This window comes from Aspergillus brunneoviolaceus (genome assembly GCF_003184695.1).
Source record: "Aspergillus brunneoviolaceus CBS 621.78 unplaced genomic scaffold BO95scaffold_35, whole genome shotgun sequence".
NCBI lineage: Eukaryota > Fungi > Ascomycota > Eurotiomycetes > Eurotiales > Aspergillaceae > Aspergillus > Aspergillus brunneoviolaceus.
This window is the reverse complement of record NW_020290765.1, coordinates 231,543-252,640: the sequence shown is the minus strand read 5'-3', so window position 1 is coordinate 252,640 and position 21,098 is coordinate 231,543. Positions and strand designations below refer to the sequence as shown.

The window sequence follows — 21,098 nt, the reverse complement described above, 5'->3', positions numbered from 1 at the left end:
TTCGGCCGCCCATCGGAGCCAGTCATTGAAGGACCAGCGCACTATTCTACGAATTGAATTAGCCTGAGCAAGAAGTATCTAGTAGTGCAGACATTCGAACTAAATTGGTGGAGAATCTGGTCCCAAGCTCTTACCACATGGAAACCAGAATCAGACAGTAATTAGAAACCGGGGCAATGCGCGGCAATGCCGTGCCCGGTCCATGTCTGCTCCTTCGATGCCGAAATCGATCTCGCCCTCTACATTTGCCCCCTTCTTTACCCCGGATTATTGACAAGATTGGAGATTGGGGCTTCGATTACAGTCCCCACCGGAGAGACTGGCAAGCCGGTCAAAGGAACAAAAGAAATCATATTCAGGCTGCATATATGTAGACAATGGCGGGATCATGGGCAAAGACCAGCTGGACCATTCCGGATCCAAAGTCATTGAATCTGTTCCCACTACCCCTTTCATTTGTCGCGCGAAAAGATCTAAACGTACAGGATATTAATCGTATCTTTTTGCCTTCCTCGTCCCACCGTTTTACCTTGCGTCATAGCTACAGAATATCAGATGGGTATACCATCAGGAAAGATGCGGTTACATCCAGCGCCGTGTTCGACCGATCCGAAGCTCCGGGTTTTAACAACAAAACAAAACAATGGTCTCAAATTGTACAAGCTATCTTGTCTATACAGATAGAGTCAGGATAAAAACAGTACACGGTGGACTAATCACCCAGAGGCCATTTGCTCACCTATGCGTTGAAGGACTTGTTGAAGTTGACAATGACCTCCTTGAGCTGAGCCTCGAGGTCCTTGCTGACCTGGCCCTCCTTCTCAATGGTCTCCTGGATCTCGGGGTGGTTGCTCTTGAGGTGAGCAAGGAAGTCGGACTCCCAGGTGAGGATCTTGGCGACGGGGATGGAGTCAAGGTAACCGTTGACACCAGCGAAGATCAGGGGAACCATGTCGGGGACGGACATGGGAGAGTACTGCTTCTGCTTGAGAAGCTCGGTGAGACGCTCACCACGGTTGAGGGTCTGCTTGGTGGAGGCATCGAGATCGGAACCGAACTGGGCGAAGGCAGCAACCTCACGGTACTGAGCCAAGAACAGCTTCAGGGAACCGGCGACCTGCTTCATGGCCTTGACCTGGGCAGCGGAACCGACACGGGAGACGGACAGACCGACGTTAATGGCAGGGCGGATACCCTTGTAGAACAGCTCAGCCTCCAAGAAGATCTGGCCGTCAGTGATGGAAATGACGTTGGTGGGGATGTAGGCAGACACATCACCACCCTGGGTCTCAATGACGGGGAGGGCAGTGAGGGAACCACCACCGTGCTTGTCGTTCATCTTGGCAGCACGCTCGAGGAGACGAGAGTGGAGGTAGAAAACGTCACCGGGGTAGGCCTCACGTCCAGGGGGACGACGGAGCAGAAGAGACATCTGACGGTAGGCGACGGCCTGCTTGGAGAGATCGTCGTAGATGATGACGGCGTGGCGGCCGTTGTCACGGAACCACTCACCCATGGCGCAACCAGTGAAGGGAGCAAGGTACTGCAGGGGAGCAGCCTCGGAGGCGGTAGCAGCAACGATGATGGAGTACTTCATGGAGTCGTTCTCCTCAAGGGTCTTGACGAGCTGAGCGACGGTGGAACGCTTCTGACCGACGGCAACGTAGATACAGTACAGCTTCTTGCTCTCGTCGCTGGAGGTGTTGTTCCAACGCTTCTGGTTGAGGATAGCGTCGAGGGCGACAGCGGTCTTACCGGTCTGACGGTCACCAATGATCAACTCACGCTGACCACGGCCGATGGGGACCATGGAGTCGACACACTTAAGACCAGTCTGGACGGGCTGGTTGACGGAGTGACGGGGCAAGATACCAGGGGCCTTGAGCTGAGCACGGCTCTTGGCCTTGGTGTTGATGGGACCCTTGCCATCGATGGGGTTACCGAGAGCGTCGACGACACGGCCGAGCATCTCAGGACCAACGGGAACATCAACCTAGTTGAAGGTATTAGCATAAATCCGGGTCAAATGGCTTGAAAATCGGGTTCTAATGGTAACATACAATCTCTCCGGTACGCTTGACAGTCTCACCCTCCCTGACGAGACGGTCGGAACCGAAAAGCACAACACCGACCTGGCCGGCTTCGAGGTTCATGCACATACCCTTAACACCGGAGGCGAACCTGGGGAATTGTTAGTGACCTGATATATAATTTTCTCATTAGTAAGGGGGTGCACGTACTCGACCAGCTCCTCAGCCTGGACGTTGGTCATGCCATGGACACGAGCGATACCGTCACTATTGTCATAATCGTGTTAGTTGGGTAGGATTCCCCCGATAGAAATGTTGACGGCCGAAGTTTGGATAGTTTCTCGATAATTTCTCGATGGTTTCTCGATGGATTCGATGATATTGAAGGCGCGTCCAAAATTTTCACCGGAAGGATTTCGTCACGTACCCGACGGAAAGGACACGTCCAGTCTCGGCAAGACCAGCCTCCTCCTGAACACCACGGATTCTCTGCTCGAGGATGGAAGAGACCTCAGTGGGAGAGGCCTTGGCCTCAGCAGCATAGGAGCGGATCTGCTTGGAGGCACCAGAGATGGGGCCGGGAACAGCGGCGCGAACCTGAAGACGTAGGCAAAATTTGTCAACACCACAACCACGCAGTCAAAACGCGTCAAAAGCTGATAGCATGCATTGCGATGGGTAGAGAGGCGATTGGAAGTATCATTGAGATGACTTCCCCGATGTAGAAGGTCGAATTGAATGGACGATGTCGACTTGGGACAGGGATGAGACTCACGGAAGCGATTCTGCCAGTGGCAGAGGCAGCCGCAACGGTGCGGCTAGACTGCCGCAAAGCGTTCCTGAACATTGTGAAAAGGGTTCAGAGGTGTGGGAGAGTGGTTTCTCTGAAGGAGAGATGTAATTGGGGGGGGAGGGGGGGAAAAGGAAGAAGAGGAGAAAGGATTGTGGATGGAGGAGAGGAGAGCTTTGTCGTCGGGGTTGGGAGGGATTCTCTCTCAGAACTGGCACTAATCCTAGTTTGCCGAGCCTCACCAACCTCCGAAGCCGCCCTAGTGCGCTCACGGGACAACCCACCCGTCCCCAAGAAAACGAAAACGCCGGGTGATGTATTTATTATTTTTCTATTTGTACAAAACGATCGTCTATCTGATTTTACCTTTACATTACATCTCTATTCTTCTGAATGATTCTAGTCCCCGTAAGATAACCCTATACCTTGGTCTTCAGAAAAAAAATGGGTTGAAACATACCTAGCACGCCGTGGCTGGTTGCTTGGTTACTAGGCTCTCCCGGGCCACCTGTCCGTTCCCAATTTTCATTTCCACTGTATTTCAGTTTCTCTCACTCTCGGATCTGCGGATACTGCTGGCTGGCTGGCTTACTCATCTGCATTTTCGTCGCAGCAACCGCCCGCAGCAGCCCGCGCACTGCAGCAAGCACAGAGGCCCTGCTAGTCTAGTAGCTGCCCACGAATGCCAGTGCCAGCCAGTGCCAGTGAGAGTGCCAGTGCCACCAAACCAAAAATTGCCTTGCTTTTTGCTTGACCGGTTGTTCCGGTGGGAATTCTTTCCCCGTCTCCATCTCCATCTACTAGTTACTGTGCTGTCCATGCATCTACAACGGAAAAACCCTTCCAGGCGGTCAATCGGTTGAGACGTCGTCTTTCACAGCCTCTTTCTATTCTAGATTGTCTCTTCTCTATCTATCTTCTCTCATGGGTTGCAGTTCCTTTCTTAGTACCTCTACGGAGTAGGTTACTGGCGTCGCTCAATGGCCCTTGGGTGCCAACCCGAACCTTGCCGCAGCAAACCCTGTCACCCCCTCCAATCCTTTTCCGATTTCAGTAACTTACATCATGCTCCACTTTAACCTGAGGTCTAAGATTCCTACTCCAGTACAGTAGCTTGAACCTACCAGTTCAGACAACATTTGCTTTATTTACTTGAGAATCTGCAACTCACTCATGGTACCAACCATCAGACAAAGTTTTGTCATGGACTTCACGATGCATTCTCAAAACACTGCTTACTGCACTCAGACGTTCCATCATCACCTTGTAGACATGCTGCCAAATTGGAAAGACCGCTATTGTCGCTTTGAAAATAGCCAAACAACCTTGATTACCACCGAAGACTAAGGACCACTTATGGCTCTCATACTGGATTTGCGGTCCGATCAATTGCTTGCCTTGTTCTGCTGGGCCTTGAATGCCGCGACCTCCTTGTTCACACTCTCATGGTACCTCTTCTTCAGCTCGGGGCGATACCCGAAGAAGAACAGAATCTCCATCCAGATGAAAAGGGGAGCGAGCAGCAGAGCCTGCACCAGATTATCCAGCAGTGCAGGGGCCCGTTTCTCGAAGGCACCATGGCCGACGAATTGCGCCAACCACGAAACCACGTGAATGCCACCAAACCAGTAGTTGGCGCTCGTGCCGTAGGTACTGAGAAGGTGATTCGCACCGGCTGCACTGCCGATGATGAGCGGCGTCGCTAGGGCCCCTGCTACGGGCTCCAAAAGGATGTAAAACGTCGAGTATACTATAGCAGCGATCGTCCCAAGGTTGAGAGGCAGGTTCTCAACCTGCAAAGCCTCAGGCGTGGGGATGAGGGTTGGTGTGTTAGATGCCTAGTAAGTAGCACGGTATCAGGGCGTCTGTTGCTGGGTTGTCCGGGGTTGAGTGTCATACCAGGGCAATGCCAGTGAAGAGAAGTATCGGCACACATGTCATGTGAATCGCAACATTCACCTGGAAGAAGAAAGTCAGGAACTGAGCCTTGCGAGGATATATAGAAGAGCTTTGCACGTACGGGATTATTGTGGTAGGCGCCATACTGGAAGATGTGTTAGTTAGCGACTGAGTCTGTTGACCGGAGGGGCGGCGGGTGCCGCAGAATGGGCCTCACAAAGAGTAGCTGCTTCTCAAGATTCAAAGCCATGGTGACACTGAAGATGCAGGGGTCTTGTCGGGCAAGGCGAAGAGCAGTGAGATGGAGAAGACCGATATCCAGACCGAGAAGACTACTTTTCCTCCCCACTACAAGGTGTTGCCTGATCAGGTGGAAGGATAAGACATTTTATGCCAAACCGTTCGTTGCTTGTGCAAACGTCATTCGTTGTACAGAGACTCAACAAGGGCCGAGGATATTGTGAATTCTTACACCCTTCGTCTTATGATTGTACCTCCGAGGTACTGAAATTCTCTCACGAGGAAGCAGATTACCCACCAATCCAGCACCCTGGGCGTCATGATGTGTATGTGTACGGTAACTCACGTTACCCTCCGCCCTCGTCATGTGACTCGGGCGAGCTCCCGCGGATCAGACACGGTGATTGTCGCTCGATTGACAGCGGAGTCAAATCACCTGGTCGCTCTTGAAGTTCCGTGGGCTGCCTTCAGTTCTCTTTCAGACTGGGGTCACTTTTTTGTTCAACTCCACCTCTGCATTGTTCTTTGTTTAACACGTCTTCTACCAAATTTTACGCGCGCTACGAGTTGTTGATACTAATCCTTGTGCTTCAATTGCCATTGCTCTTTGCGCATTTAGCACCACGATCACAATCGCTACACGATTCCTGCATATTGACTCCGTCTCACTCAAACCATTAAAGCGACTAAAGCGCTTTCGTTCGCTCGGACCTAGACATTGATAACCAACGCTACTGGGTACCATTCTTCGTGTCAACCGCATCTTCGACCTCCGATCATCGCGCGTGCAATCTTGGAAAGCAAAAGGAAGATCAGACATCATGTTCTTCCTCAAGGAAGAAGTCAAGGTTATTACCTTGCATCCGTCCTTCTTCGGACCCAACATGCGGGAATATCTCATCACCCGGTTAAACGAGGAAGAGGAAGGTCGGTGTACGGGCGATCACTTTGTGATCTGCGTCATGGACATGGTAGATATCGGCGAAGGACGTGTGCTGCCCGGCAGCGGACAAGCGGAGTACACGATCAAATACCGTGCGATCATCTGGAAACCGTTCCGAGGCGAGACTGTACGTTGCGAAGAGTCGCCCGCACGGCTAACCTCAACGCTGACCGTGGAAATTGCAGGTTGATGCGATTGTAACCTCTGTCAAACCTACTGGGATCTTCACTCTGGCGGGGCCGTTGTCTGTGTTCATTGCGCGAAAGGTATACCGAACATTAAGCGTGCGGAGGGTGGTCTGAACTTGAACGCTAACGGACTGATGAAAAGAACATTCCCTCTGACATCAAATGGGAACCCAACACGGTACCGCCCCAGTATACGGATCATGCAGACCAGGTGATCGAGAAGGGAACGAGCCTGCGGCTCAAGATCCTGGGTGTGAAGCCGGACGTTGCGGCAATTAATGCCATTGGTACAATCAAAGAGGATTTCTTGGGGTGAGTTATGGCCTATCACTACGGATGAACGGTCTACTGATGCGCATTACTTTCCACCAGACCCTTGTAGTTTGCTTGGGATGAGAATCTCCTCTTCCTTTCTCTTCTATCCGAGGATATTGAAGCCGCTGCGAAGGAAGTCTGAACTCTTTAGCCTGTTGTACCACCACTCGCATCGCTATATAGAGACCACCGTAGCATCATCGACTCAACTTGATGTCCGGACGGAGCGCTTGCTGAGGCCTTACAGAAACGCATCGAACAGTCTCTCCAAGCGGGATATCATTTGGGGGGATGGTATCTTGCTTATCCTGGCAAAGAAGCCCGCGCAGGCGGACAGGGCTGCCTCGTCGCAGGAGCATCGGTCTCGCACATGGCTATTGTGTGTATGGCAAGGCAACACAAGACAAAACAAGAACGACGAGAACGGATGGTGGCTGGCTCGGAGCCGTGATCGGCTACGTAATTTTTTATAAAGAAAAAGCGTTGTTTTTGTACAGTCAAAATCAAATATGGTAGGGGTAACTTGGATAGAATTAAATAGATCAGAAATAACTGTTTGTGTCGTGGATCTACTTCTTAGTTCAGGTGTAGGCACCCAGTATGCAGTGTATAAGCACTGTACTACACCTAGGACTACTAGAACTAAACGAGAGAAGATGCCCGCATTGCACTCAGCGTGTTAATCATGCAGCTGCTTGTGCTTGTGGGGGAGTGATCGAATGCATCACCAGTTGCCGGAGAAACGGAATGTGAAACGCTGGTGTGTCCCAGTCTCCATCATCGGAGCCGTGCGCAGGCAATTTCCCCAGTCCGTCCGTGGCAGGAAATGGGAGTATTGAATCCTGCTGATGTTATGGGGATTTCTCGATAGACCAGAAGGTTGACAGTGTTCTTAGGGAGCACTGATCCGTACTCTATGTAGGTAGTTATTGGGATTGGATGGAGATAAATGTGTTTTGACAGCATTCACTGCCTTAAACATGTAAACATGGAGGAAGGTATTCTAACCGAAGCCCTCAGAGCATGGGCCCAAATTACGCATGTGAATCAGGGCGGAGTGGACTGGGACTACCTAGTAATCGGCTGCACCTCCCCGTCCTACACTGACTTGACGACTTCCATTACACACTGCCTGCGCTGTTGTCCCTCTTCTCTTTTGGGGGTCCCTCAGCACTACTAACCAGGTACTGTACATACACAGAGACTACTACGCTACTCTCTTTCACATCTCAGACACCGACTCTCTCCTTCTCTCTCGCTACTCCAGTTTCTCACTCTTGACCTCTGTTTAACCCCCACATCTTGCTGTTTTCTACTCATACTTTCCCTCCGCCAACAGCATCCGGCTGTGTTCTGTCCTCTCCGTCCCGAATCTTCCCCGCATCCCTTTACATTCGTTTCTGAAACTCAACCAACCCAGTCGCAGAAATCATGTCTTTGAAAGATGTGTACAGCCGGTTCCTGACCAACCCCAAGTCGGCTCCGTTGGCTACCGATGCGTCCCTCGTTTACATCACGACCACTACTAAGGTAGACGGTGACGCTGCGATTGTCAGCCATTTCAGCAAACAGCAGCGCATCGTTAAGACCAAGTCGGAGACTATTCTGGACGCCTTCGAAAGCACCAACTCTCTCTGCTTGGATATTGAAACTACTCTGGAATTTGTGTCTGGCGGCGGGGCGTACCTTCCTCAGCTTGACGACAATTTCCTGGCCGATCATGTCGCTACCTTTCCGACGGTAAATATGCGCCCAATACCCGTACACTATCCATACGACCGTGCCAAACTAAACAGATACTTGAATGAATCTAGGTTCACATTGTTCGCTTCAATGCTCAGCAGCAGATCCAGAATGTCCGCATCTACTGGGACCAAGCTTCGTTACTGAAACAAGTCGAAGTGATCGGTTCGCGTGCTCGCGGTTGGCCCATTCGTGATGCCAAAGACCAGTTTCGCCTTCTCAAATCTGCCATCTCATCGATTCCCAGCGATCACGGACCGGGGTCAGCTTCTGCGCCTGCCCCACCTGCTTCCACGGAGGAGAAAGCGCGTGTTCCGGAGCGCCAGATCGCCTCTCCAGGGAAAAAGTACATCAAGGACCCTCATGCCGCTGACTCCCTATTTGAACTTCTCTCGCCAGGCAAGGACAGCAAGGACCGAGGAGAACCTGTGCGTGCCCCGCGTGCTCCTGCGTCTGCCCAGCCTCCAGCGCGTGACTACGGCGAGCTCTTCCTCAGTACCGAAGGTGACTTCGACAACGATACTCCCGACGCGTCGCCATCCAGAAAGCGAATTCCCCCTAAGGCCGGTACCAAGAACTTGCAACCCTCGCGCATCTTCGATCATGATGAGGCCGCCACCAAAGAAGGACTCCAGCAGATTGCGTACAAGGCTCACCCCAAACGTTACGATCACTTTGAGCTTGGCGGGGATAACAGCACTCGGGAGGTCCATGAGAAGCCTGGGCGCCCTGTGTCTCGTCAGGCCCCTCACTGGGACTTTGAAGACTTTGTGACCCCCGAAAAGCCCAAGCGTCAACTTCGAGGAGAGGAAATCTGCCACTTTGGTTGGGGCGATGATGAGCAGGAACCTACATCCGTCCCAGTTCGATCACGGGCGCAGCACCCCCGTCCTGATGCTGAAACTCATTTTTCGGTGACCGAGACTCCCGAAGAGAGACCAGGCGGCCGCATTATCAGTTCATTCCAGAACAAAGGTTTGGGCCTTTACAAGAACCACCTTTTCGACAACAAGGAAGACGATGAATTCTCCCAGAACGCAAACGCGCCCCTCTCCAGAGTCAACAACAATGGCGCCAACCGTAAGAAGGAGCTCGAGACCCACTGGGATATGGCCGACGAGTCGCCTCGCGATAGCAAGCGCAACGCGGAAAACAGAAAGCCTATTCCCGGAGACCGTCAAAAGGCCGTTAAGGCGCTAGAGCCATCCTGGGATACCTATGACCAGTCACCTGAACCCACGAAGATGGCGCCCCCTCAGCGGCAGAGCGTAAGAAACCACAACCAGCGGAGTTGGAACTTCGGTGCTGAAAATTGATCGCTGCATCGCTTAGCTGCGTTGCGCGGTGCTTCATTGCTCAGTCCATGCATATACAAATTCCAGAACAAGACCTTTCGCCAAGTCTTGAGTATACCTTGAGAGTAAGCCAAGCGAATCCGGAGTAAACCAGGGGCCAACATCCACATACGGAAGCAGAAAAGAACCGAGAGTCCGTAGCTATCGATAGGAGGAACTCTTATTTTTGCAAGCAATGTATCTTTGCATGCCGAATCTTTGTCTAGTATTTGTGACAGCGTTTCCCTGCATTTTGATATGGGGTCAACTACTATCCTGATTCGTTGTGAGGCAGAATGCAAATACAATCAATGTATAGTAGAGAAAACATGTGTGCAAGACCATTCCAAGTTACTATACCTTAGCTGCCTGTCCTCAATCCATGTCATTGCTTATCTATTGGTTTTGGAGTCCGAGCGAGTGAGTCAACGGACTCAACCCATGCAGTAGTAAGCATGGCCGGCGCGCCAACCACGTTTAGTGACCTGTCGGGGGTGAGACGGGCGGTTGCATGGTCTAGTTCTGAGTAAGTTAACTTATTGTCCCCTCTCACTACGCAGTAACTAACGAACCGCACCGCATTTCCACTTTGCCTTTCGGTCTTGTCTTCTCTGCCAGCCAAGCTGCAACCTGCCCGATTATCAGATGCCATCTACGTATACTTTGAAGTTTGTCATCCGTCACTTCACTTGCGTGTGATTGACTCAGTCACTGTCTTTACGTCAGCTGTGTGTGTGCCTACATACTGACCGCCTTCGAGGTGATAACGGAGATAATAACCTATCCTACCTATCTTACCTATCCTACTCTTACCACTCCGTAACTACCCTTTATTTCGCAAAGGCGTTTCTTCACTTCAATTCTACTAACTCCAACTACGTGCCTCTTCAGGTATCGACCAACCTGGGCTTGCCTCTTCTCTCTTCTGTCTATCACTGATATAATCTTAAACTCGATAAGCCCGGCTTGACCGGCTGTTTGCCTTTCATTCTCCCAAGTTCGACCCGCAAAGGCAGTTCGCCGATCGTGCCCCTCATTGGATCTCTTCTCTGCCTCCTCGTCTTGTTGTTCGGCACTTTCTTTTCTTTTCGTTTCGATCCGTGTGCAACGCGATTCTTTGTGCCGCTGTTTTCGAGGTCGAGTCAACACCAGCCCGTGTCTTCCAAATCTGTTCAACCCCGACGGACAGCGGTGTTCTTCGGTCGCCCATCGCCGCGCGCCCCTCGATCGTACCATAAGCCTGCTCAATCGCGTTCAGCGCAACGATCGCGGTCAAACCACTGGGATCGAGTATTGTTGTGCAATAAGGGCTCTTGATAAACAGGGCGGATTCTGGTAACGCTCGCAGACTTTCAGAGGGCTGCGCGCCGATTACTTGAGTCTTGTCATATTGTCCATTACATTCATTGACAACTTGCGCCGTCGACCGGACAGACTTCCAACCTCTACAGCGTCCGGACCAGATCCCTTTAGACATATTGGCGCCGAAATCCTACGCGATACTCAGCACGTTCAATAGTCGTCTCTGGGCAGGCCATTCTTTCTCCCCCCGCATTTTTCGTCCGGGCTACTCTCGCAAGCACTGTTTCTCAGGTGATTGTTATAATATAGCTCAATATGTCTCCGACACCCCCATCCACAACCTCGTCGAGCGCTGGCGCATTCTCACCTGAAGGACAATTCAGAGTCATCAGAAAGAGAAATCGAGTTCCCCTCTCATGTGCGCCATGTCGGCATCGAAAGTAAGCACTTGCCTCGCTGGCCACCTTTCCATTTGTGCTAACAGTGGAGTCATCAGGCTGAAATGCAACCGTGCCCATCCCTGCGAAAACTGCATCAAGCGTGGTGATGCGACTTCGTGCTCATACGCCCAAGCAAATGTGCGAAAAAAGAATGTGTCGCAGCCGTCAGCTGCGAGCTCTCCAGATGATATGCAGAATAGGATCGATCGACTTGAGAGCCTCGTCCTATCGCTCATGACTAATGGTTCCCAGTCTGCAGGCCCCGCAGCGGCCATGGCTGCGATTTCCGGCAATAGCAGCAGCACGGGGTCTGTACCGAACACGGTCGATATAGATGTGGAAGATGAAACACCTGGCGGCCCTGAGGACAGTGATACCGAGCAGGTCACCAAGTCGTTTGGAATCATGAAGTTTGACAACAACAAGTCCTATTATATCAGTGAGGTACATTGGGCATCGGTCCTCAGCGATGTAAGTTGCCTGCGCGCACCAGAGCTATCGCCAGCGATTAACGCCTGCTTCAGATTGCGGAAGTGCGAAATTATTTCTCCACTCACAAGAAGCAATACGAGGAGCAGACGGAGAAGCTGAAGACAACCCAACTCCCGACTGACGTCCAAGGTTCCGCTCTACTCTTTGGGGCAATGAAACCCGCGACTCGGGCGGAAATTATGTCTTCTTTCCCGTCTAAATATACGACCGATATGCTGATCGCGCGCTATTTCAGCTGCTATGACCCATCAACACGTAAGTCAGACGGCTTTTTGCATATACCTTATGTCAGTACTCACTCCGAAGTAGACATTCTTCATGGGCCCACTTTTCAGACACAGGTAAGACTCATCTGTCCATCACCCTACATGATTACCGTATCGCTAATCCCAGCCAGTACAACAAACATTGGGAAGATCCTTCCCAGACTTGCACGATATGGATTGGCATGCTGTTTGCCATGATGCGACTAGCCATGCTCTCGTACCATCGCAATGGAGACGAACCCCCGGAATTTCGGGGCAAGTCCCTGGACATGGCTGGAACTTTCAGAAACCTCGTAGCCCAGTGTCTTACGCTGGCCGACTATACCAAACCATATCCGTACGTCATTGAGAGTTTGATCTTTCACCTTCATGGTGACTTCTGTCAAACCAGGGAAGCAGATGTGTCGGTGTGGGTTCTCGTGGGAGTGATCGCGCGCTTGGCTATGAGGATGGGCTACCATCGTGACTCCAAGATGTTCCCAAACATTACACCGTTTCAAGGAGAAATACGGCGTCGCGTGTGGACCTTCGTGCGGCAGGCGGACCTATTGTTCTCCTCTCAAGTGGGGTTGCCCAGCATGATCCGTTCCACTGACAGTGATACTGAGCTCCCTCGAAATCTGTATGATGATGACTTTGATGAGAATTGTCAAGAGCTTCCGCCTTCCCGTCCAGCAAATGAACCGACGCCGATATCGTTCTTGATTGCTAAAGCGCGGTTGACGTACACTTTCGGCCATGTCAGCGAGCATACTTCACGTTGTCAGACTGCAACGTCTTATGACAAGGTGATGGAGCTTGATGCGGAGCTTCGTCAAGCTCGTGATCTGATCCCGGAGCACCTACTCGTGCGTCCTATTGAAGATTGCCCATTGGACTCTCCAAACTTGATCATGTCACGATTTGCGGTAAGTTCTGTCCTTGTTGAGATGTTCTATGCAGTGTTGACCATCTCTAGGTTGCGAGCGTGTATCACAAAGCACAATGCGTGCTTCATCGACAATACCTTGTACGAGCACGTGAGAACCCTCGATTTAGTTACTCGAGACGGACCTGCCTGGACTCTGCAATGGAGCTGTTGCGATTTCAGTCCATGCTTCATGACGAGACTCGGCCCACAGGTCGTCTACGCAGCAGATACAACAAGCTAACCTCACTTGGATCTTCCGACTATTTGCTTGCTGCAACCATTCTTTGCCTTGATCTTTATCATGGACAGCAACTCCAGGCATCGGGTCGAACCTCTAGTGATCCTTACTCCTGGACTAAGGAACGTCGGGATGAGATGGTGGCTGCGCTCCAACGAACCCGAGAGATCTGGGACGAGCTTCGTGATGAGACTATCGATGCATGGAAAGCTGCCGGAGCTCTGGGAGTAATGCTTGCCAAGCTGAATTTGGGATTTTCAGAAAGTAATACCGCGTCTGCACCAGCCTTTGAGCCACAGGATGAGAAACAAAGCGCCGCAATGACATTGGGGCTCCTGAGCAGTGGAATGAGTCCCATGGTTTCGAGCCAATCGACGCTCAACGACCCTGCATACAAGATGGCAGACACGCAAATGCCCATGCAAGGTGGCTTTGCAAACGCGGCAGAGATTCCGGGGGCACCTTCACCGTTCAGCGCGATGTTTGGGCAGGTGCCCGACATGCAGTTGAACCTGGACTGGGTAGGCTAACCCTTCAATCCCCTGAAAAAAGATTTCATGGCTGATCACAATCATAGGACGCTTGGGATACCTATATTCAGAGTTCAGCAATGGATATACCTTCACAATGGTGGCCATCGGGAGACATGCAACAGCAACAACCGGGTCAAAGTCCTCTGTCTTCAGCACAATTGCCAGCCACCCAAAACAGCGGTCCTGACCGCATGCGTTCTATGCCTCGTGGCCCGAACATATTCTCCCCTGATGCTAACAGCTACGAGGGCAGCAATGTTTCCATGTCGACGGCAGGCTATCCTGTCAATCCATCCTCTCTCAACAACCCAAGTAGCGGTCCGGGAACCTAAGCAACGATGTTGTTCAAGTTCTTTCGTGTCTGCCTTTCCAGGGTCTGAGTACATTTAATGAATCAAAAGTTGGTCGGGAATCTGGATTTCATTTTATATGGATTGTATTTGTGTCGTGCTATAAAGCTCTGCAGGACTAATCTTTAGCTTCACAGGATGGCGAATAGGACGCGGTTGGATTCAAGGCTGGGCTGGGCTCTTTCTAGTTGGTTTCCACAGCTATAATCATATTCGTGTTCTACGCTCGAATCAGCGTGGATATTCGATTGAGGATTGGATGTATATTACGCAAAGACACGTCACGATAGGTCATGCAAATACTAGTCATCTACACTCTATATTGGAGTCTCTTATTGTTGTTGGTAGTTCATGCTCGTCTGCAGATTTTAGCGTACCGTACTCCATTGAAGTCGCGAAAACAGAGACAACCACAGAACGTAGAGGTCTTTCCTCCGACTATGTTCAGGTCTAGTCTGGCTATTTCCTTCATTATAGTTATTGGATTATGTAGCATGCATTTCAGGAGATACTTGAGTCACGGGCAATATGCATTCCGGCGCAGCAATTTCCCAAACTCCAATGATCGATTACACATTAGGCATGGTGTGCTGATATAAAATCACGTGACTAGCTGATAAGGGAAGTTTTCGTTGGTGAATTCCCCGAAGCATCGCCTTGCCACAAATTCTTTGAGTTGAGAAAACCTCATCCTTTTCCATCCTTTCCTCTAAAATTTAATCGTTTTTCAAACACAAAAATGTGAGTCTGGTTATCACTGCCTTTCGCCATTGGTAGTATCTGTCTAACAGTATTGGATTTATCCAGGTATTGCTTCCGTCAGGCAGCCTCTCGGCTGTTGATTGCTCCTAGCAGAGTCGCGATTCGCTCTGTACCGCGCTCCAACGCGTCCAGCCCTTTGCGCCTTGCTTTCGCCAGCAGACCCGTTCAGTCTCAGCTTCAAAGCCGGTGGAACAGCGATGATGCTCAGAACAAGCCCGTAGCTCCCAGCACCAACGAGCAGTCTCCCGAGACCAGCAACGAGAGCATCGTCGAGGCTGTTTCGCAGTACGCCGATCAGAAGGAGAATTTTTCTGAACATGCCGATGAGCCTTTTGCCCCGGAAGCCCCGAGACGACGTTCCTTCCAGCGGGATAACTCTGGCAATGGCGAATCTGGGACCCGCAGATTCAGATCAAACTTCGCCAGGGAGGAGCCGGAGCCGAAGACCACCATTTTCGTTGGAAACCTTTTCTACGACGTCACAAGCGACGATCTCAGACGTTTCTTCATGAAGTTCGGAGAGGTGCAGAGAGTGCACCTCATCCATGACCAGCGGGGAATCAGCAAGGGGTAAGCGCACAAGTTTCGGTCCTGAATTCCAAACATTGCCGCGTGTGCAAATTCTGACTTTGGGGGTTGTCTGTCACTTAGATTCGGTTATGTGGATTTCGATTCGATCGAGTCGGCTCAGCGTGCCATCGAAGAGATGCACCTGCAGGTTTACGAGGGACGTCGTATCAGCGTCATGTTCGCGCAGAACGGCATGAAGAAGCACAGGGTGTCGCCCCCTTCGAAGTCGCTCTACATCGGCAACCTGCCCTTCGAGATGACCGACCGTGATCTCAACGATCTATTCAGCGATGTGGTCAACGTCATCGATGTGCGCGTGGCGATTGACCGCCGCACCGGACAGCCCCGTGGTTTCGCCCACGCCGACTTCGTTGACCTCGAGAGTGCGCGCAATGCCATGGAGGCCCTCAGCCAGAAGATGCCCTATGGAAAGAAGTTGCGCCTGGACTACAGCTCCAAGCACAAGGGCATCAACAACCCTGACTCCCGCCAGCAGGAGCAGCCGGAGCAGCCGGAGCAGCAGGAGTAGGGGTTGAGTCGTTGTCCCAGATTCTAATTCCACTTGGCCTACATTGAGGTGTAATAGTCTTGAGTGTATATCAAGTTCATCCTTTTCATGTATATTACAGAATTATGTCGTACAGTCCATTCCATTCATCATTTCCTGCTCCGTACATACCACGTAGGCTTAGACAGATGGAAACCAAAGGAAACCAAATAGATAGTAGGGCGCACGTGACTTCCGGGGGGCCTCGGTATCTTTCCGCCGGTCGGCAGCGAAGCCGCGCCGGAACCCCACGTCTCTGTGCTTAGAGAGCCATTTCGGGGCGAGTCTCCTCACTTATTCCTCTCTCCACACTCTCTCTCTCTCTCTCTCTCTCGCGCGCGCCCTCTTATCTCTCCCCCCTCCCTCTCTCTTCTACCACTGGTCCTCCCTTGTCCTATTTTCAAAACATATGAACTGTTCTACGTGAGAACTGAATAGCGCAGTCGCTGCACATATTCCCACAACATGTCGTTCCTTGGTGGCGCCGAGTGCTCTACAGCCGGAAACCCGCTGACGCAGTTTACAAAGCATGTCCAAGATGACAAGTCCCTGCAACGTGATCGCCTCGTCGGACGCGGTCCGGGAGGCATGCAGGAAGGCATGCGGTCTAGAGGAATGATGGGTGGTCAAGATCAGGTAGGTATCTCCATGTTTCAAACACACCCCACCCTCTCCTCAGCCTCCCCGCGGGGAAGAGGGCGTGGCCCACTGCCGTGGTTCCCATTCAACTAATGATTGCTATTAATGTTTAGATGATGGACGAATTCTCTCAACAACCCGGCCAACTACCGGGCGCTAGCCCTCAGCCCTTCGCCATGGAACAACTCAGACGTGAACTGGACCAGTTCCAGAACGCACCCCCGCGGACAGGATCTCCGGGCTGGGCGGCGGAGTTCGATGCCGGTGAGCATGCACGGATGGAGGCCGCCTTCAATGGGTCCCAAGGTTCGATGATGAACGCCCCCGCGGGATTCAACCCGGCCGAATTCGCCCGGTTCCAACAACAGAGTCGAACTGGCATGCCCCAAGCGGCTCACCCGTCCGTCGCCTCCGCCCCGTCCCCGATGCTGGCTGGTTACCAGCGACCTATGGGCTACATGGGCATGGGGGGTATGGGGATGATGCATCAGAACTTCGGCCCGATGGCCATGCACCAGCAGCAGCAACCGGCCGAGGCCGTCACGCAGGACAAAGGCAAGGGGCGGATGGTGGAGCTCGATGACGAGAACTGGGAGGCGCAGTTCGCGGAGATGGAAACGGCGGATACCCAGACGCTGGACGATGCGGCCAACGCAGCCATGGAGGCAGAGCTGAATGAGCTGGACAGGTCAGTCCCCACCACCACCTCCACCACCACCACCACCACCACTACCGCCATCGAGGAGAGTTTCGATGCGTTTGAAAACGTGTGGCAAAGAGTTCAAGCTGAGGCGGCAGTAAACAGGAAACTGGCGGAGGGTGAGACCGATTTCAACATCGACGAGAACCTTCACATGGGCGATATGGGTGACTGGGATGGATTCGAGACCCTCAACACGCGGTTCCGCAACCCGCAACTAGGCGAGTACCTGTTCGAGGAAGACAATGTTTTCCAGAATGTCAACAACCCATTCGAAGAAGGTGTCAAGATTATGCGGGAGGGTGGCAACTTGTCTCTGGCTGCGCTGGCCTTCGAGGCGGCGGTCCAGAAGGACCCGCAGCACGTACAGGCTTGGACGATGCTGGGGACCGCGCAGGCCCAGAACGAGAAAGAATTGCCCGCGATCCGAGCTCTGGAGCAAGCCCTGAAGATCGATGCTGGCAACTTGGATGCGCTCATGGGTCTGGCCGTCTCTTACACCAATGAGGGCTACGATTCTACCGCCTACCGTACTCTGGAGCGCTGGCTCTCCGTCAAGTACCCGCAGATCATCAATCCCAAGGATGTATCCGAAGACGCTGACCTTGGGTTCACGGATCGTCAGCTGCTCCATGACCGGGTCACCGATCTCTTCATCCAGGCTGCTCAACTGTCTCCGTCGGGTGAGCAGATGGATCCGGACGTGCAGGTGGGTCTGGGTGTTCTGTTCTACTGCGCAGAAGAGTACGACAAGGCGGTCGACTGCTTCTCGGCTGCGCTGGCCTCGACGGAGTCTGGAACCACAAATCAGCAGGAGCAGCTGCACCTACTCTGGAACCGCCTCGGTGCCACGCTGGCCAACTCCGGTCGGTCCGAGGAGGCCATCGAGGCGTACGAGCAGGCGCTGAACATCAACCCCAACTTCGTCCGGGCTCGCTACAATCTGGGCGTTTCCTGCATCAACATTGGCTGCTACCCGGAGGCCGCGCAGCACCTTTTGGGCGCTTTGTCGATGCACCGGGTCGTCGAGCAAGAGGGTCGGGAACGGGCGCGCGAGATCATCGGCGGCGAGGGAGGCATTGCCGACGAACAGCTGGAACGCATGCTCCATGTCAGCCAGAACCAAAGCACCAACCTGTACGACACGCTGCGGCGGGTGTTCAGCCAGATGGGACGGCGGGACCTGGCCGATCAAGTCGTGGCCGGGATGGACGTCAACGTGTTCCGGAAGGAATTCGAGTTCTAGAGCGATTCTGCTGGCAGGAAGCATAGCGAGTTTGAATTTGATAAGGTTTATTCATGTATGTATGTTCTTTTGAAACGAGGTGATGGGTAGGTAGATGAGATACCATTGGTAGCAGCATAGCAGCAGCAACAATTGAGACTATACAATACAGGGTTGTGCGGCTGCAGAAGATAATCAGGAATGCATGAGATTTGATCTTCTCTAAATTGAAGAGAGTACACCGACCTGATCGAACTAAGCATGCAAGCAAGTGTTGAAGTATGGCTGTTTCGGGCATGAAAGCGGCTGTTGCTGTTGCGTCATGCCGGTGAATGGGTTGTGCCTCGGCCATTTATTTCCATTGTTAAGTTCACTCGTACCGTGTCCGTCCAACTTGTCCAACTTCACTTCGCAGCTGCCTATCTCTCTTTCCCCACACCCCCAACCCCAACCTTTTCCCTGGACTGCTGAGCAGCCAGTCACTTTTCCTTTTTTCTTTTTATTTACTCACTGCTAACTATTCAGCCCTACATTAATTAAAATCCATCCATACATCCTGCCAAGCTGCCAAGCTCTTAATCACACTTCCCCCCCCCCCCCACAGAAAATAATGGCTGCCGTCACCGGTGCCCAGATCATCGCCCGGACGCTGCGCGATCTCGGCATCACCGTGATCTTTGGCATCGTCGGCATCCCCGTCGTGGAGATCGCCGAGGAGGCCATCAATTTGGGCATTCGATTCGTGGCCTTCCGCAACGAGCAGGCTTGCAGCTATGCCGCCAGTGTTTATGGATACATGACCGGACAACCCGGTGTCTGTCTCGTCGTGGGAGGACCGGGCGTTCTCCATACTTTGGCCGGGGTGAGTTGTTTTCCATGCCCTGAGGGTGCTGCTATCTACGTGATTTGTACTTCTTAGCTTTGCTGAATTCATATTTATCTATCCTCTCGTGCTAACAAAGCCATCCCTTCTGTCTCTCCTCTCGTGCTAACTAAAGCCAATTCCGCCAAAATAGATAGGCAATGCAACCGCCAACAACTTCCCCTTACTGGTGCTGGCCGGTTCGGCCGAGACCACCGCAATCACCAAAGGCGCTTTCCAGGAACTCGACGCCATCTCCTTCCTGACGCCACACACCAAGCTGGCGGTGCGCGCCTCCTCGCTCGACTTCATCCCGGGGGCGGTGAAGAACGCCTACCGGACCTGCTGGTACGGTCGTCCGGGCCCGACCTTCGTCGACCTGCCCGCCGACATCATCCAGGGTCGCGCAACCGCTGCGGCGGACTACCATCGGCTGCTGCTGCCTCCGCCGGAGACCATGCGGGTGCCCGCGCCGCCCAAGGCCAGCGGCGACCCGGCGCTGATCCTCAAGGCGGCGCAGTTGCTGAAGACGGCCCAGGCGCCGCTGCTGGTGGTGGGGAAGGGGGCCGCGTACGCGCGGGCCGAGGCCCAGCTGCGCCAGCTCGTCGACCGCACGGGGCTCCCTTTCCTCCCGACCCCGATGGGCAAGGGGGTGTTGTCGGACTCGCACGCGCGCAACGTGTCGAGCGCGCGCAGCGCGGCGCTGAAACACGCGGACGTGGTGCTCGTTCTCGGCGCGCGCCTCAACTGGATCCTCCACTTCGGCGAGGCGCCCAAGTGGTCCCCCACGGCCAAGATTATCCAGGTCGATCTGTGTGCCGAGGAGATCGGGCGCAATGCCGGCGCCGCGGAGCTGGGCATCGTCGGCGACATCTCCTTGGTCGTGGGCCAGCTGGTCGCCGCCCTGGCGAATTGGCGCTATGCTCCGGTTGCTAGTGCTGGTGGGGCCTCTGACAAGACCTTCCTGGACGTGCTGGATGCATCGATCAAGAAGAATACACAGACCGCGGCCCAGGCGGCCAACCGCCCGACCCCGAAGGATGCCCCGATGACGTACCAGCGGGCCTTCCACCTGATCAAGTCGACGCTGGACGAGCTGACTCACAAGGCAGGCAGCGACGTGGTGTATGTGTCCGAGGGCGCGAACACAATGGACATCTCGCGGTCCATCTTCAGCGTCGACCACCCGCGCCAGCGACTGGACGCAGGGACCTACGCGACGATGGGCGTGGGGATGGGGTATATCGCCGCGGCGCATGAAGCGTACAACGCGATGCCCGGTGCAGCATCAGGAGCTTGCTCCCCGTCGAAGCCAAAGAAAATCGTCGCCTTTGAAGGCGACAGCGCCTTCGGGTTCAGCGCCATGGAGATCGAGACCCTGGCGCGGTACCGCATCCCCGCGCTGATCTTCGTGGTCAACAACTCGGGCATCTACCACGGGGACACGACCTCGGCGGCCGAGTGGACGACGCTGCAGGTTCAGACGGCGCGGAATGATACCAAGGCGAGCGGGGAGGGGACGCGGGGCCTGCGGTCGACCAGTCTGCTGTATGAGACCCGGTATGAGATGTTGGCGACCATGTGCGGCGGCCGGGGGTTCTTTGTGCGGACGGAGGAGGAGCTGGTCGAGGCCACGCGACAGGGGTTCGCGAGCGAGCAGGTCACGGTGGTGAATGTCATTGTCGAGCCGGGGATCGGCAAGAAGATTGGGTTTGCGTGGCAGAATAATGGTGAGCGTGAGCGTGAGCCCCAGGCGAAACTTTAGGTTGCGCTTTTTGGA

General features: G+C 53.3%; 6 protein-coding genes across 6 annotated transcripts; 4 read left to right on the top strand and 2 right to left on the bottom strand.

The window, feature by feature from the left end:
- Positions 1-739: 739 nt before the first annotated feature.
- On the bottom strand, positions 740-2,877 carry BO95DRAFT_453334 (F1F0 ATP synthase subunit alpha; the record flags this gene model as incomplete). Its single annotated transcript, XM_025588205.1, has 5 exons — positions 740-1,993; positions 2,061-2,181; positions 2,241-2,297; positions 2,458-2,627; positions 2,806-2,877. The coding sequence occupies 5 exons, from the start codon at positions 2,875-2,877 to the stop codon at positions 740-742; spliced, it is 1,674 nt and encodes a 557-aa protein (XP_025442112.1).
- A 954-nt stretch (positions 2,878-3,831) lies between these two features.
- BO95DRAFT_442990 (2-hydroxy-palmitic acid dioxygenase MPO1) lies at positions 3,832-4,965 on the bottom strand. Its single transcript, XM_025586569.1, has 4 exons — positions 4,937-4,965; positions 4,841-4,864; positions 4,720-4,779; positions 3,832-4,658 (listed from the first exon to the last, which is right to left on the bottom strand). The coding sequence occupies exons 3-4, from the start codon at positions 4,759-4,761 to the stop codon at positions 4,206-4,208; spliced, it is 495 nt and encodes a 164-aa protein (XP_025442111.1). The 5' UTR covers positions 4,762-4,779; positions 4,841-4,864; positions 4,937-4,965; the 3' UTR covers positions 3,832-4,205.
- An 815-nt stretch (positions 4,966-5,780) lies between these two features.
- On the top strand, positions 5,781-6,406 carry BO95DRAFT_453332 (DNA-directed RNA polymerase II subunit RPB7; the record flags this gene model as incomplete). The annotated part of the gene is made up of 3 exons (XM_025588204.1): positions 5,781-6,029; positions 6,088-6,168; positions 6,233-6,406. The coding sequence occupies 3 exons, from the start codon at positions 5,781-5,783 to the stop codon at positions 6,404-6,406; spliced, it is 504 nt and encodes a 167-aa protein (XP_025442110.1).
- Positions 6,407-7,521: 1,115 nt separating this feature from the next.
- BO95DRAFT_442987 (uncharacterized protein) lies at positions 7,522-9,545 on the top strand. The gene is made up of 2 exons (XM_025586568.1): positions 7,522-8,145; positions 8,220-9,545. The coding sequence occupies exons 1-2, from the start codon at positions 7,837-7,839 to the stop codon at positions 9,462-9,464; spliced, it is 1,554 nt and encodes a 517-aa protein (XP_025442109.1). The 5' UTR covers positions 7,522-7,836; the 3' UTR covers positions 9,465-9,545.
- Positions 9,546-11,099: 1,554 nt separating this feature from the next.
- Positions 11,100-15,874, top strand: BO95DRAFT_453330 (C6 transcription factor; the record flags this gene model as incomplete). The annotated part of the gene is made up of 9 exons (XM_025588203.1): positions 11,100-11,224; positions 11,281-11,695; positions 11,749-11,971; positions 12,026-12,057; positions 12,114-12,890; positions 12,941-13,651; positions 13,708-13,947; positions 14,951-15,345; positions 15,427-15,874. The coding sequence occupies 9 exons, from the start codon at positions 11,100-11,102 to the stop codon at positions 15,872-15,874; spliced, it is 3,366 nt and encodes a 1,121-aa protein (XP_025442108.1).
- A 483-nt stretch (positions 15,875-16,357) lies between these two features.
- BO95DRAFT_453329 (uncharacterized protein) lies at positions 16,358-21,083 on the top strand (the record flags this gene model as incomplete). Its single annotated transcript, XM_025588202.1, has 4 exons — positions 16,358-16,528; positions 16,645-18,387; positions 19,061-19,318; positions 19,473-21,083. The coding sequence occupies 4 exons, from the start codon at positions 16,358-16,360 to the stop codon at positions 21,081-21,083; spliced, it is 3,783 nt and encodes a 1,260-aa protein (XP_025442107.1).
- Positions 21,084-21,098: the final 15 nt, after the last annotated feature.

What these genes read in the sequence shown, in the direction of transcription:
- BO95DRAFT_442990 (XM_025586569.1), bottom strand. Translation starts at nt 4,761, where the DNA reads ATGACATGTGTGCCGATACTTCTCTTCACTGGCATTGCCCTG. An exon ending in TCTTCACTGGCATTGCCCTG is followed by an intron (nt 4,659 to 4,719) that starts GTATGACACTCA and finishes GCTACTTACTAG; the next exon opens with GCATCTAACACACCAACCCT.
- BO95DRAFT_442987 (XM_025586568.1), top strand. Translation starts at nt 7,837, where the DNA reads ATGTCTTTGAAAGATGTGTACAGCCGGTTCCTGACCAACCCCAAGTCG. An exon ending in ATGTCGCTACCTTTCCGACG is followed by an intron (nt 8,146 to 8,219) that starts GTAAATATGCGC and finishes GAATGAATCTAG; the next exon opens with GTTCACATTGTTCGCTTCAA.